The sequence below is a fragment of the Jaculus jaculus genome, chromosome 9 (genome assembly GCF_020740685.1).
Source record: "Jaculus jaculus isolate mJacJac1 chromosome 9, mJacJac1.mat.Y.cur, whole genome shotgun sequence".
NCBI lineage: Eukaryota > Metazoa > Chordata > Mammalia > Rodentia > Dipodidae > Jaculus > Jaculus jaculus.
Window position 1 is genome coordinate 27,146,738 of NC_059110.1, and position 12,760 is coordinate 27,159,497.

The 12,760-nt window shown below is 44.6% G+C and overlaps 1 protein-coding gene across 1 annotated transcript in view; it reads right to left on the reverse strand.

The window, feature by feature from the left end:
• Window positions 1-2,507: 2,507 nt before the first annotated feature.
• Arfgef3 (ARFGEF family member 3) overlaps window positions 2,508-12,760 on the reverse strand; it is a 196,172-nt gene continuing 185,919 nt past the window's right edge. Inside the window, exons 32-34 of the mRNA XM_004651167.3 lie at window positions 11,236-11,357; window positions 6,577-7,801; window positions 2,508-5,115 (exon numbers count right to left, since the gene is read on the reverse strand). Coding sequence (XP_004651224.2) covers window positions 4,924-5,115; window positions 6,577-7,801; window positions 11,236-11,357 — 1,539 coding nt within the window. The 3' untranslated portion in view covers window positions 2,508-4,923. The remainder of the gene's footprint in view (window positions 5,116-6,576; window positions 7,802-11,235; window positions 11,358-12,760) is intronic.

The window sequence follows — 12,760 nt, forward strand, 5'->3', positions numbered from 1 at the left end:
CAATTTATGCATCTGGCTTTACTTGGATACTGAGGAATCGAACCTGGGCCAGTAGGCTTTGCAAACAAGCAACTTTAACCACTAAGTTATCTCCCCAGTCCTCCAATATTTGTTTCAGAAGGTTGCATGTTCACAGTTAACATCCAGTCACCTCCTTCCTTAGTTTGATGGGAATGATAATAGATTTTCCAATCTTTCTGAGAAATATGAAAGTTACTATCTAAGCCATATGGTGGTGCATTTGGGAAGGTCATGGGTCTCTATGAGGTACTGTATTACTTGCCCACAGTTGGAGCTACTTGTCTCTGTTTTAAGTTTTTTCTTGAAACAAGAATAAGGAGCCCACTGATCATCATATCAGCAAGTCTCAAGTCAAAGGTACTTTTGAAATATATTTGCCATGTTTAATTTTTTAATTTGTTTTGAGAGAAGGTCTTACTCCGTAGTTCAAGCTGGCCTCAGATTCATAGGAATGCTCCTGCTTCAGTCTCCCAAGTGCTGAGATTATAGGCATGAACCACAATTTTCATAAGCCACGTGAAAAATATTTTAATCTGAACTGTTCTATATGTTAACAACTCCCTGGGTCCTTGTTGGTCAGTCATTAAGTAACCTAAAAATAGTAAAATGTGTTCCAGTTTGGCATCTATGGAGAAGGCTGGGAAATAATTGGGAAAAGAAGTAACAAGAGAGTACAATGAGGCAGCCTAACCATCTTTCAAAGTCGACTGGGAGATGCAGGAGCGAAGGGAGGCTCCGTGAACAATTTAGAAACCTTCCCCCATCAAACCTGATTGCCTCCTTTTCCCCTCCATTTTTTGAGACAGGGTCTCATGAGCTCAGGCTGTCTGAGGATGACCCTGAACTTCTGGTTTTCCTTTCTCCACCGTCCAAGTGCTGAAACCGCAGGTATGTGTCTGTGTATGCACCTGGTTTATATGTTGCTGTGCATAGAGCCCAGGGCCTTGTGCATGCTGGGCAAGACCTCTGCCAGCGGAGCTACATCTCTACCGGATTCCTTTCTTTTTTCTTAAACATTTTTTGGCTTATTTTTATTTATTTATTTGAGAGCCACAGACAAAGAAAGAGGGAGAGAGAGAGAGAGAGAGAGAGAGAGAGAGAGAGAGAGAGAGAGAGAGGGAGAGAAGAGAAGAGGAGAGGAGAGGAGAGGAGAGGGAGAGGGAGAGGGAGAGGGAGAGGGAGAAAGAGAGAGAGAGAGAGAGAGAGAATGGGCGCGCCAGGGCCTCCAGCCACTGCAAACAAGCTCCAGACGCATGCACCCCCTTGTGCATCTGGCTAACTTGGGTCCTGGGGAATGGAGCCTCGAACCGGGGTCCTTAGGCTTCACAGGCAAGCGCTTAACCGCTAAGCCATCTCTCCAGCCCCCGGATTCCTTTCTTAATGACAGGGAGATCTGTTTTCTAGGGCATGGGTGCCTAGCTGGGCTGTACAATCAGGGATTCTGTTACACATGGGGTTTGGTAGATGTGTGCTTCATGAAGAGCATTTTACCAAACTATGAGACAAGGAGAGAAAAATCTCAACCTCAAATAACAAACGTTTTGGCGGTAAAATAGGGAACTAAAAGCAATGTGTGCACGCATGCTCTGCTTAGGTCTGTATACACAGTGCCAATAACAGTTCTGAACTTCAAAAGCCCACCTTGACGTCGTCTTTACTGTTGACAAAAAGTGACTGAGGAGAAATATACCCTTCCCATCCTGAGACTGTGGAGGGAGTAGAGACAATGATGAGTAAACGCAGAGATCATGACAGTGGGAGTGACTGACCAGTGGTAAGAAAGGAGCCATTGTCCACTGACTGCTCCACGCCACTCTTTCTTCTCACCTGCTAAAGGTTCAGGTGAAGTCATACTCATTAGACATCACGCTGCATCAAGCAATATCTCCATTGAAAACTACAAATACCTCCGGGAAATATTGCTGTGACTGCTGTTTTGTTTTCTGGTTGAAACCTGATATGGGTGTGGATGCCAGCTCTGGAGACCAAAGGGCACTGGGCATAGGGGTGGGCGTAAGAATTATGTGGAACTCAGAATGAGCTATCAAAGGGTGATGGAAGTCAACGCCCCAAATTTACAACAGTATGTGTCGACAGCTGGGTACACATCCTCAGTTTTTACATTTTATACCTGAGCCCCAGAGTCATGCTATTATAGAACTCTTGGGGCCTAGTTTGGAGAGAAAGAACGTTTTCATGTGCCAGTCTTGTATCGTGTCATAGAGAATCTGTGAGAGAATGAATTCTGATTTCTGAGTAATTGACATACTTCAGGGATATTTATATAGTGAGATTGCTTCTTTCGAATTTTTATACTTTTTGAAAAATTGTTACATATGAACTATTTTTTTAGAGAGAGAGTGAAAGACGGAATGACAGTGAGAGAGAGAGAGAGAGAGAGAGAATTATACACCAGGGCCTCAGCCACTGCAATCAAATTCCAGCTGCTTGTGCCACCTAGTGAGCATGTGTGACTTTGTGCTTGCCTTACCTTTTGCATGTCTGGCTTACGTAGGATCTGGAGACAGATAGAATACAGGTCCTTAGGCTTCTCAGGAAAGAGCCTTAACCACTAAACCATCTCTCCAGTCCTGTATGAACATATTGTAAGTGCTCTCTGGATTACTGAAGCTCCCTATTGCAAGGAAACTGAGGTATACTGACAGACTCACCAAGAACACAACTCCAGAGAAACTATAAAAATAATCAAACAACCATACTGTTCAGCTTTTGTTGAAAAAGAAAAGGACTAAGGAAGGAAGGAGAAAGAGGGAGAAAGGGAGAAATAAGAAGGAAGGAAGAGCCTTTACCAACTTTCAACTCTTTGCAAAGTATAAACATTATCAAGTTATAGATAGAACCTGGCTCAACGCTGTTCATGTAATTCACTGTGCATTAAGAACTAATAATTGGGGTGTGTGTGTAAATACAGAACAGTGGTAGAGATCACTTGTGTAGCATTAGTGAGGCCCTGGGTTTGATTCTCAGTACTACAAAACAGACAAACTAAGCAAAAAGATGTTTTTAAACTCAAATGATTATCCAAGTTGAATCAGTGCCTCTGAAGGCAAAGTAAATGTTTTGTGGAACAAAAAAAAAGTGCTCTCTAGATCCTGTGGTGATCTCTTAGATGACCATCTTTATGATCACCTAAGCAAGCCAGAGAGTATTACTTTTCTCTTGACCTTGTAAAGTGCTACATAGTTCTAGTGGACAGCAAGCTTCATGGATACTCGTCACTGTATAAAGTTTTTCAACCCATTTCAAATCCTTACTTCAATACTGCAGGATCGATGTTTTATTCTTTTAAAGGATGATATAAGAATATATATATTTTTGGCACTGGTTAATGATCACATATGCCTTAGTAACTCATTCTAATTTTTAGATTGTATTAGTGGGCCTGATTAAAAAGGTTCAGTCACTATTATAATGTCAAAAATACAAAATATTCTGTGGTAAGTGCTGGAGGGTATAGCTTAGTGGTACAGTAGGCGATTAAACACCAACAAAACCCTAGGTTCAATCCCTAGCACCCCTGTATGTGTATATGTGTGTGTAGATATACATACATACACACTGCAATAAAGTAAGGGCTTCTAATTTGTTTTCTAATAATACTTAGGAAAAGAAATAGCTACTTAAAACTGGTCTGAATAAAAAGACTTAAAACATAGATGGACTTGTGAGAGAGGAGCAGTGTTTTAAATATAAAAATTAATCTTCTAAATTCATCAAGTCCCTTCCCATTCAGTCTAAAGCTTGTACAACTGACGCTTTAATTTCAAAACTGATGTATCGTAGCTTAAAATTTAAAATGAACCTATCATCATCCCTTCCCCCTCCCCTTCCAGCTGTCTCCCTACGCAACACTTCCTACCCCCGTCCCTGAGAAGTCTGCTCACTGGATGGAGGATTCTCAGTTCTTTTTCCTCCAAAGGTATTGATATAAAAAAGTGTTTCATCTTAATATTTTGTTCTCTTAAAAACCAAGTGTTGTTGTACCTTACGTTCAATAATTATGGGGCATAGAAATGTCTGTGCAACAAAAGACTAAGGCACCATTTTTCTTTCCTTTCCTTGTCTGCCTTGGAAGCAGAAGCCAAGACTAACGGGGCCCATAGAATAGTCAGCATTGAGTGTCCTGACAATGTACACATCAGTTGATATACCACAGGGTGCTTCCTATTAAATGCTGCCAAGCCACAGACTTCAAACCCTGCCAGGAAAGAATTTTCGTCTTTTACGTATAAGGAAGAAAGGCACAGCAGTACCTTATGTGGGGCAGTTGGTGAATAGTAACCTGAAAATCATAGCAACTTAGGCTTAATGTGAAAACACTGTGGGATATTTTATAGTCATTTGTTTCTTGATTGTGATACTGAAAAAAGTACATTGTTGCAGTTTTCTTCCCAGCCAAACCTATAATCAGAATATAAATTTACTTCTGATTAATAATGACTGGCACTAGATACATGACTGTTTATCTATCAGCTTGACTTACCAGCAGATATTCTCTTAGGACTTGCACTTATTTTTAAAATGAGGGTTCAATGTAGGGTTTTCAAAGGAGAGGTCCTTGAAAATGACCCATCTGGGGACAACGATGCAAAAGCACTTGGAAATTGATTTCAGGATTTAGAAATGTATTAAGGAATGTAGACTCTTGTGTGATAATGTGCAAAATCAGAGGGTCACTCTGTCCCCTGGATACCACCGTGGTACCCAGAATGGCCCAAGTCTAGTTAGGGAGTGCTTGGAGAAGCTTTGTGAGTTAGGTTTCAAAGAACTCACTTCTCAGAGACCTAGTTTAAGTGGGGCTAGGGGTAGGGAGACTGTTACCAGTATGGAAAAGGCGGACTTGGACCCTTGGTATTTCCTTGGGGATGGAATTTCAGTCTTCTACACAATGATGTCATAGACACGGCCCACGCGGCCCAGCCATTCCCTCACGGCCTGGCGAACGCGGATGTCAGTCACGTGACAGGTCAGCTGGCTGATGCAGGGGAACACTGCGGGCTGGAGGGCAGTGAAGGTCTGGTCTGGGAGGATCTGAATCTGGTTGAGTACTGTGAGCACCATGTTGGTCCACGCCTGAAAGAAATGATGGGAAGAGAGTTATGGGCCAACTCATGGTTCCACTTGGCCATGTGGTTAAGCTCTGCCCTTCTGGGTTTCTCAAATTTAGCTATAATAAAATAGTCTTTAATAACTCGATGAGCCTGTAATAAACTGTGGTTTTCACTTCACGTGAAAGAATGGGCAAACTAGAAATTACTTGTTTTCAGCTTTCACAACCTCCTAAGATCTTTATTACTCACATTTAAAACCCTGCTGGTTCTCGCAGTGAAATTTTGACAGGAAGATGATTCTTTTAATCAGTTAACTTACAATGCCTAGACTGCATGGACTCATGCTGCCTTAATTTAGGATAACTTTGAAAATCACTAAGCAAAACTCCAAGATATGGGAAAAAATATTAAAAAGAGAAGGTACATGATTTGCAAAGAAACCTCCTGAATAATCTTGCATCTTGGTGTTACTGCATACTTGACAACAAATCTAGACTAACATGACTTTTGCAGATTCTATATTATGATGTTTACTTCTAGTCCCAAGATGTCTCACAAGAAAAGAAAGGCATCTTGCAAGATTCAGGCTACTTTCCACTTATGCTACAGATACATTCTTGCAGAGGTTTCCAGGAAGCTAGGGTCATGGGAGCCTAGGGTCCCTGATAATCTAGTGTACTATGACTATGGCAGGAATTTTTAAAGTAAGTATTGAGGTTATTTTCAAAAGACTACCTAGAACTGATCTCTCTGTTTTCCCATCTCATCTCTTCTCAAATGGAATAAATAGTACCAATACAATTTCCCTCTCAAACTCGTTTATTTATTTATTTTTTTTTTGGGGGGGGGTTCCAGGCAGGGTCTCACTCTTGCCCAGGCTGACCTGGAATTCACTATGTAGTCTCGGGCTGGCCTCAAACTCATAGTGATCCTCCTACATCTGCCTCACAAGTGTTGGGATTATAAGGTGCTTGCCACCATGCCTATAACTCACTCTCTGATGCGCCACAACTCTCACGTACGTGAAGGAGCAGGGACACACAATACCCCCTGGGAAATGAGAATTTGTCATGTGCTCAGGATGGCTAGGAAGACGTCCCGTATACCCACACAATAATATTTGTGATCCCTTTCCCCCTAACCCAATGCTTTAGAATACTGTCGGCGCCATCTTCTAACAGCAAACGACTCAGTGACGGCTGAGGGCTATCAATTTGATAAGTTTTAGCAACTTATCGAGATGGGTTCCCCATTCTCAATAACGCGCGTTACAACTCAGAAAAATGGTTTCTAAATTGACCCGAGAAGAAAATGTCAGTTTCCCACTAATGTATGGAGAGGCGTGACTTTGGAGGCGTGCATGCTCTATTATTTCATCCCTGAGAATTTTTATCAGGAATCAAGATGTGCCCAGCAAGAGGGAAGTTTCTGGTGTGGGCAACCCGGCCTCCCATGCCCATGCTCTGGCTGGCAGAGGCCTCACCTGGATCTGGGCCTCGGCATCCCTCACGGAGACACTCAGGGAGCTGCCCGTGGACCCCGAGCGGGGCCTCTTCTCCAGCCTCAGGAGCTCGGGGCCTGCGCTGAAGGAGTGGCGCATCTGGCCTTGATCCACCAGATGCTGGGGCCGTTGAAGCAGCGGGGAGTCGGGGCCTCGGGGTGCCAGGGGCTCACCCTTCTTCTCCACCTTGACCTCCCTGGGGAAGGCGGGCAGGTTATGCTGCTGCTGCTGCCTTCTCTTCTTGTACTCGCCCATCAGCTTGGAGATGGTCTTGTCTGCGGCCATGGTGTAGATCTTGTTGCCCGCGCTTTCCCACCACTCTTTCTTGCGGCCGGGGTCCTTCCTGTCCAGCTTGGGGCTGGTGGGGGGCAGCGCGAGGGTGTCTCCGCCGCCCGCACGCAGGCTCGCGGGGGGCTCCGCGGGGGGCTCCGCGCGGTCATCCTCGGGGGGAGTGTCTTTCCCGGAGAAGCCCCCCGTGGACGGCGTGGAGGACTCGGACTGGAAGGAGGGGAGCGTGAAGAAGGGGTCGCCCTTGAAGGCGGGCGGCTCCTCGGCGCCGCTCTCCAGGTCCAGGTGCATCTGGATGTAGTGGTTGCACAGCTCCATGCACAGCTTGTGCAGCCGCTTGACCAGCCACACCCAGTCGGCGTTGCTGGCCGGCTGCGCGCTGAGCGAGGGCGCACGGGCGCGCCGGCGCCTCTGCTCGCGGCCCCGCGGCGGGCTCACCTGCGCCGTCTCCTCGAAGATGTCCTCGTCCTCCGACGAGCACGGCTGCGAGGAGTCCGAGCTCCTCTCGTCGTCCTCGAACAGGACCCTCTTCACGTGCTCGGCCGTGATGGTGTCCTGGAGGGTGAGCACCGCGCACACCAGGGCGTGGAAGTAGATGTTGAAACTCATGGCCGATTGGCGGTAGAGGTTGGCTGCGCCCCCGATGCCTGACACTTTCTTTAGCAGGCACTTGAGCCCCGGGCTCGTGTCGAACTCGCGGGCCGTCCGGTAGGAGTCGAGCAGCAAGTCGAAGATGACGGCCAGGTTCTGCATGGAGATGTACCTGAGGAAGCCGGCCAGCTTGGCGTCCGGGGCCTGCGCGGCCTTCTCTTCTCCCGGGGACGCGCCCTGGACGAACTCCTCCAGCAGGACGTCGTAGAGGTTCTGCAGCAGCACCTGGTGCGACAGCAAGCTCACCACGATTTCCCGGAAGGAAACGCTGCGAAACGCAAAGGAAAGGCACGGGGTTTAGGAGCTGTGCTCCGAGCCAGCTGGGCCCCAGTGCTTTTTACACGGGGCCGGCGTCTGTTTCCATCAGGATTAGTGGAATTCCTGGCACTTTTGGAAATCCAGGAGGTGCAGATGATAATACTGCTGAATATCTATCAAAAAGCCTTAAGGGAATATATACAACACATTTATAAAAATTGTGGAAAAAAAATAGGTACAAGGATGGCGTACGGCTTCTTTCATAGTTACTAGTTATAGTGAAACTTCAAGTTAGGCTAGCAAGAAATCTGTAGATTTTAAGTGACACCTTTCTCCCTTCTACTCTGCTTCCTCTAAGAAAATGAATTCCTTTTGATTTTATTTATTTATTTATTAGAGAGAGAGAGAGAGAGAGAGAATGGGTGCACCAGGACCTCTAGCCACTGCAGATGAACTCTAGACACATGTGTCACCCTGTTCATCTGGCCTTACTTGGGTCCTGGGGAATCAAACTTGGGTCCGTTGGCTTTGCTGACAAGAGCCTTAATCTCTACACTATGTCTCCAGCTCTACTCTGTTTTCTTTTATTTATTTATTTATTTATTTATTTATTTATTTATTTATTTATTTATTTAAGAGCGACAGACACAGAGAGAAAGATAGATAGAGGGAGAGAGAGAGAATGGGCACGCCAGGGCTTCCAGCCTCTGCAAACGAACTCCAGACGCGTGCACCCCCTTGTGCATCTGGCTAACGTGGGACCTGGGGAACCGAGCCTCGAACCGGGGTCCTTAGGCTTCACAGGCAAGCGCTTAACCGCTAAGCCATCTCTCCAGCCCTCTACTCTGTTTTCTTAAACCCAAAGGTTTTTGAATGGTTATTTGGTTTCCCTCAGCTCGGCTACACTGGAGGTAGGTAAGGGAGGACAAACAGGTACCTGGTTGAGGAGCAGGCAAGTCGCTTATGACAATCTTGAACTTTTCCAGTCAGGGAACAGCCCACATAAGGTTGTTTAGAAGGAAATACTCAAATGCTTGGGGATTCAGATCTTTCTGTTTGGTTGAATCTTATACTAAGAAGATAATTTCAACCTTAGCTGCTACATTTTCCCAACATTTTAACTGATCAGCATGGTTTTGGGTTTGTGGTTTCGTGTTCTGTTTTTTCTTCCTAGAATTTTGTGAAACTAGCTTATGCCACTGTACTGACAACTAATTCCTGTAAGTGATTTAAAAGGTCCAACTTTTTTTTTTTGGTGGGGGAGGTGTTGGTTTATTTTGAGACACAGTCTCATGTAGCCCAGGCTGTCCCTGAACTTGCTATGTAGCTGAGGGTGTCCTCTTGCTTCGCCTCTTTTATGCGGGATTACCAGCATGAGCAACTGTGCCTGGCTTAGGATCAAGCATTTTGTTAATAACTCCTTGTTTCAGTCTGTCTTGCTATGACCTTGAATTTAAAAATAACTTTTATAGCTAGCAAAAAGTACTTTAAAAATATTTATTTGAGAGAAAGAGAGACAGAATGGGCACACCAGGCCCTCCAGCTGCTGCAAACGAACTCCAGATGTATGTACCATCTCGTGCATCTGGCTTACATGGGTCCTGAAGAATTGAACCTGGGCCTTTGGCTTTGCAGGCAAGTGCCTTAACTGCGAAGCCATCTCTCCAGCTCTGCAAAAAGTACTTTTAAGCCAGCAGAAAATAAAAAAAGTCCTGCCACAAAGCGAAATGCTGACTTTTCTCTTTAACCAGTTGCCACTGAGGGAAAACATATTCCTCTCAGTAAAAAGGAAATGAATAATGAAGGGTTGTCACCCCAAACCAGTAGCCTTTTAAGATAACTCACTTAAGTGACCTTTGTGAAATACACATTCATATCTTTACATACACAACATAACACTGTTATTTTTACTACACAATTCAGTGGTAAGTGTAGTCATGATATTTGGTATAACTATTGCCACGGTTTATATGAGGCTGTGTAACTATTACCACGATAGCATCCCAGACAGCAACTCTGTATCCATTAAACAAGAACTCGTTATCTTCTACCTCCAGTTCCTACTGAGGTTATTTATTTATTTATTTATTTTTGGCACACGCATGCGTGTATGTGTGTAGAGTGTGGGTAGTATGGTGTGTGATGTTGTGTGAATGTGGAGACGCCAGAGAACATCTTCCATCTCTCATCAGACTGCTTCCTTGAGATGGAGTTTCTCACTTAACCCACAGATGCCATTTGTTGTTCAGCGAGCCCAATTCTCGGGTCTCCACTCCCCATTGAACAAGCTGTTTACATGGGCCCTGGGGAATCGAACTTAGATCAGAGTCAGCATGGCTGGATACCAGGAAGACTCTGGTGGTTGTAGACAGTAAACTTCCTGCTATGTCTTCATACAGCAACCAGGGAAATCTCCCATTTCTTTTTTTTTTTTTAACCATATTTATTTATTTGCAAGGAGAGATAGACTGAGAAAAATGGGCACACTGGGGCCCCTTGTCACTGCAAACGAACTCAGGCTGCACTGCTTTGTGCATCTGACCTGTGCAGATCCTGGGGAATTGAAGCCTGCCTGTCAGACTTTGCAAATAAGTGCCTTTTACAGCTGAGCCATCTCTCCAGTTCTCCTCCATTTCTTCTTAAATTCATTACCTTACTTCCTCCAAAACACCCTACCTCCTAAGACCATAACTTTCAGGATTAAAATTAACAGCACAAATCTGGAGGGATGCAAAGTTTCAGTCCATTGTACTAACTTTCCTCCCAAAATGATGAAGGCAGAGGTCTTAGATTTGATTCTGGCTTTACCACTTGTAGTTCTGCATTCTTAAAATAATTTTTTTGTTTATTATTTATTTATTTGAGAGCGACAGACAGACAGAGAAGGGGGGAGGAAGGGGGGAGAGAATGGGAGCACCAGGGCCTCCAGCCACTGCAAATGAACTTCAGACGCGTGCGCCCCCTTGTGCATCTGGCTAACGTGGGTCCTGGGAAATCTAGCCTCGAACCAGGATCCTTAGGCTTCACAGGCAAGCGCTTAACCACTAAGTCATCTCTCCAGCCCAATGTGTTTTTTTTTAAAGTATTTTATTTGTTTATTTGAGAGAGAGATAAAGAGGAGGAGGAGGATGGGGCGGGGGGGGGGGGAGAGAAATGGCCATGTGCCAGGGCCTCCAGCTACTGCAAACAAACTCCAGACACATGTACCACCTTGTGCATCTAGTTTACGTGGGTCCTGGGGAATCAAACTTGCGTCTTTTGGCTTTTCAAGCATGTACCTCAACCACTAAATGATCTCTTCATCCTTAAAACTCTCCTTTTGTTGAAAACTTCTGCTGAATGACTGCACAGCTGCTGTCAGTATCCCTAGTAGATTAAAATGAGCCAGACCTGGAATAGGAGACATGGTCATTTCTAGGTGCTTTCGCATGTAGAGCAGTGTACCTCTTTTTGGTGTGCCCATTGGGCTTCTCATCAGGAGGCAGTTCAATGATGAGCTGGCAGGACTGGGCATGGTCGAAGTTGTTGGGTGTCTTCGGCGAACACTGGGTGTCCAACATAAACACCTGCAAAGGGTATACAGCTATGGTTCATACATCACTCCCTCTACCAGCTCCACTGGTGTTAGAGGATGGTTTTGGGCAAGGTGTTCTCTACCCATTTCCTCATCTACAAAATGAGGGTGATAATAGCTTCCTACCTGGCACATCTGATGAATTCACCAAACTGATATGTGTATGTTACATATGCAATGCATTAGAATAGACGTTGGCTCTTCACACTAACACTATTAACTCCTGTACCACAAGACATCCCAAACAGCAAGTGCTAACCTTTAATGTTAATTGAGAGCAAATACAAAAGGGCTATGTTTGTAGAAGATCATCTTTGATTTTTTTTTTCCAGTGCTGGAAATTGAACATAGAGATTTGCTCATGCTAGGCAAATGCTCTTATCACTGAGCTACACTCCCAGTCTTTAATGCTGATTTAAAAAGTTACTTATGTGTTTGCACACTGTGTGTGTTTCTGCTCGTACGTGCATGTTGGTCTGTCTTGCTGCTGCGGATAAATGCCAGACCCATGCAACACTGTGCATGTGGCTTTACATGGGTTATGGGAGCTGAACCTGGGCCGACAGGCTTTGCAAGCAAAAGCCCTTAACACATGAATCATCTCCCCAGCCTTTATCTCTGTTTTGATTTGCTGTCATCTTACAGCCAGTGAAGGAATGACAAGTCAGTTAGGATTTTCCTATCAGGATTACTGATGTGACCAACTCACGCCACTAGACGATGGCAGAAGTGACCCAAAACAGTTACTAGCTATCAGATCCAAAGGATTTCATGTCTTGAGATTTAAAGACCTTTAGAAATAATAGACTAGCTTTTACAAAAAAAAAAAAAAAAAAAAAAGAAAATCTCTTTCCAAATATTGCAAGAATGATCAGATGTTTGAATACTGGGATATTTTAAGAGTGCATAAGAAGGAAGGTTTGGGGCTGAAGAAGAAATAGAAATATTAAGAAGCAAATGATTCTCTGTTCTCCATAAATAGTATTTTTTAATGTAAAGATTTGTTTCATTTCTACCGGGGGAAGGCAGATGATAAATAGAGCTGCTTTCTAATTTTCTCTCCACCACCAGATACACACATACTCACATGCACACCTTTACATACATACATACATACATACATACATACATACATACACACACACCAAGAACACCCCCTTCCCCCAAAACCACAACAAAAGGTTCAGAACCCAAAATACCCTCAAGCTGCACCAACACTTTTTTGTTGTTGTTGCTTTTCGAGGTACGGTCTCGCTCTAGCCCAGGCTGACCTGGAATTCACTCTATAGTCTTAGGGAGGCCTTGAACTCACAGTGATCCTCTCTGCCTCCCAAGTGCTGGGATTAAAGGCACACACCACCATGCCTGGCTAGACACTTCATATTTTGACTAAAA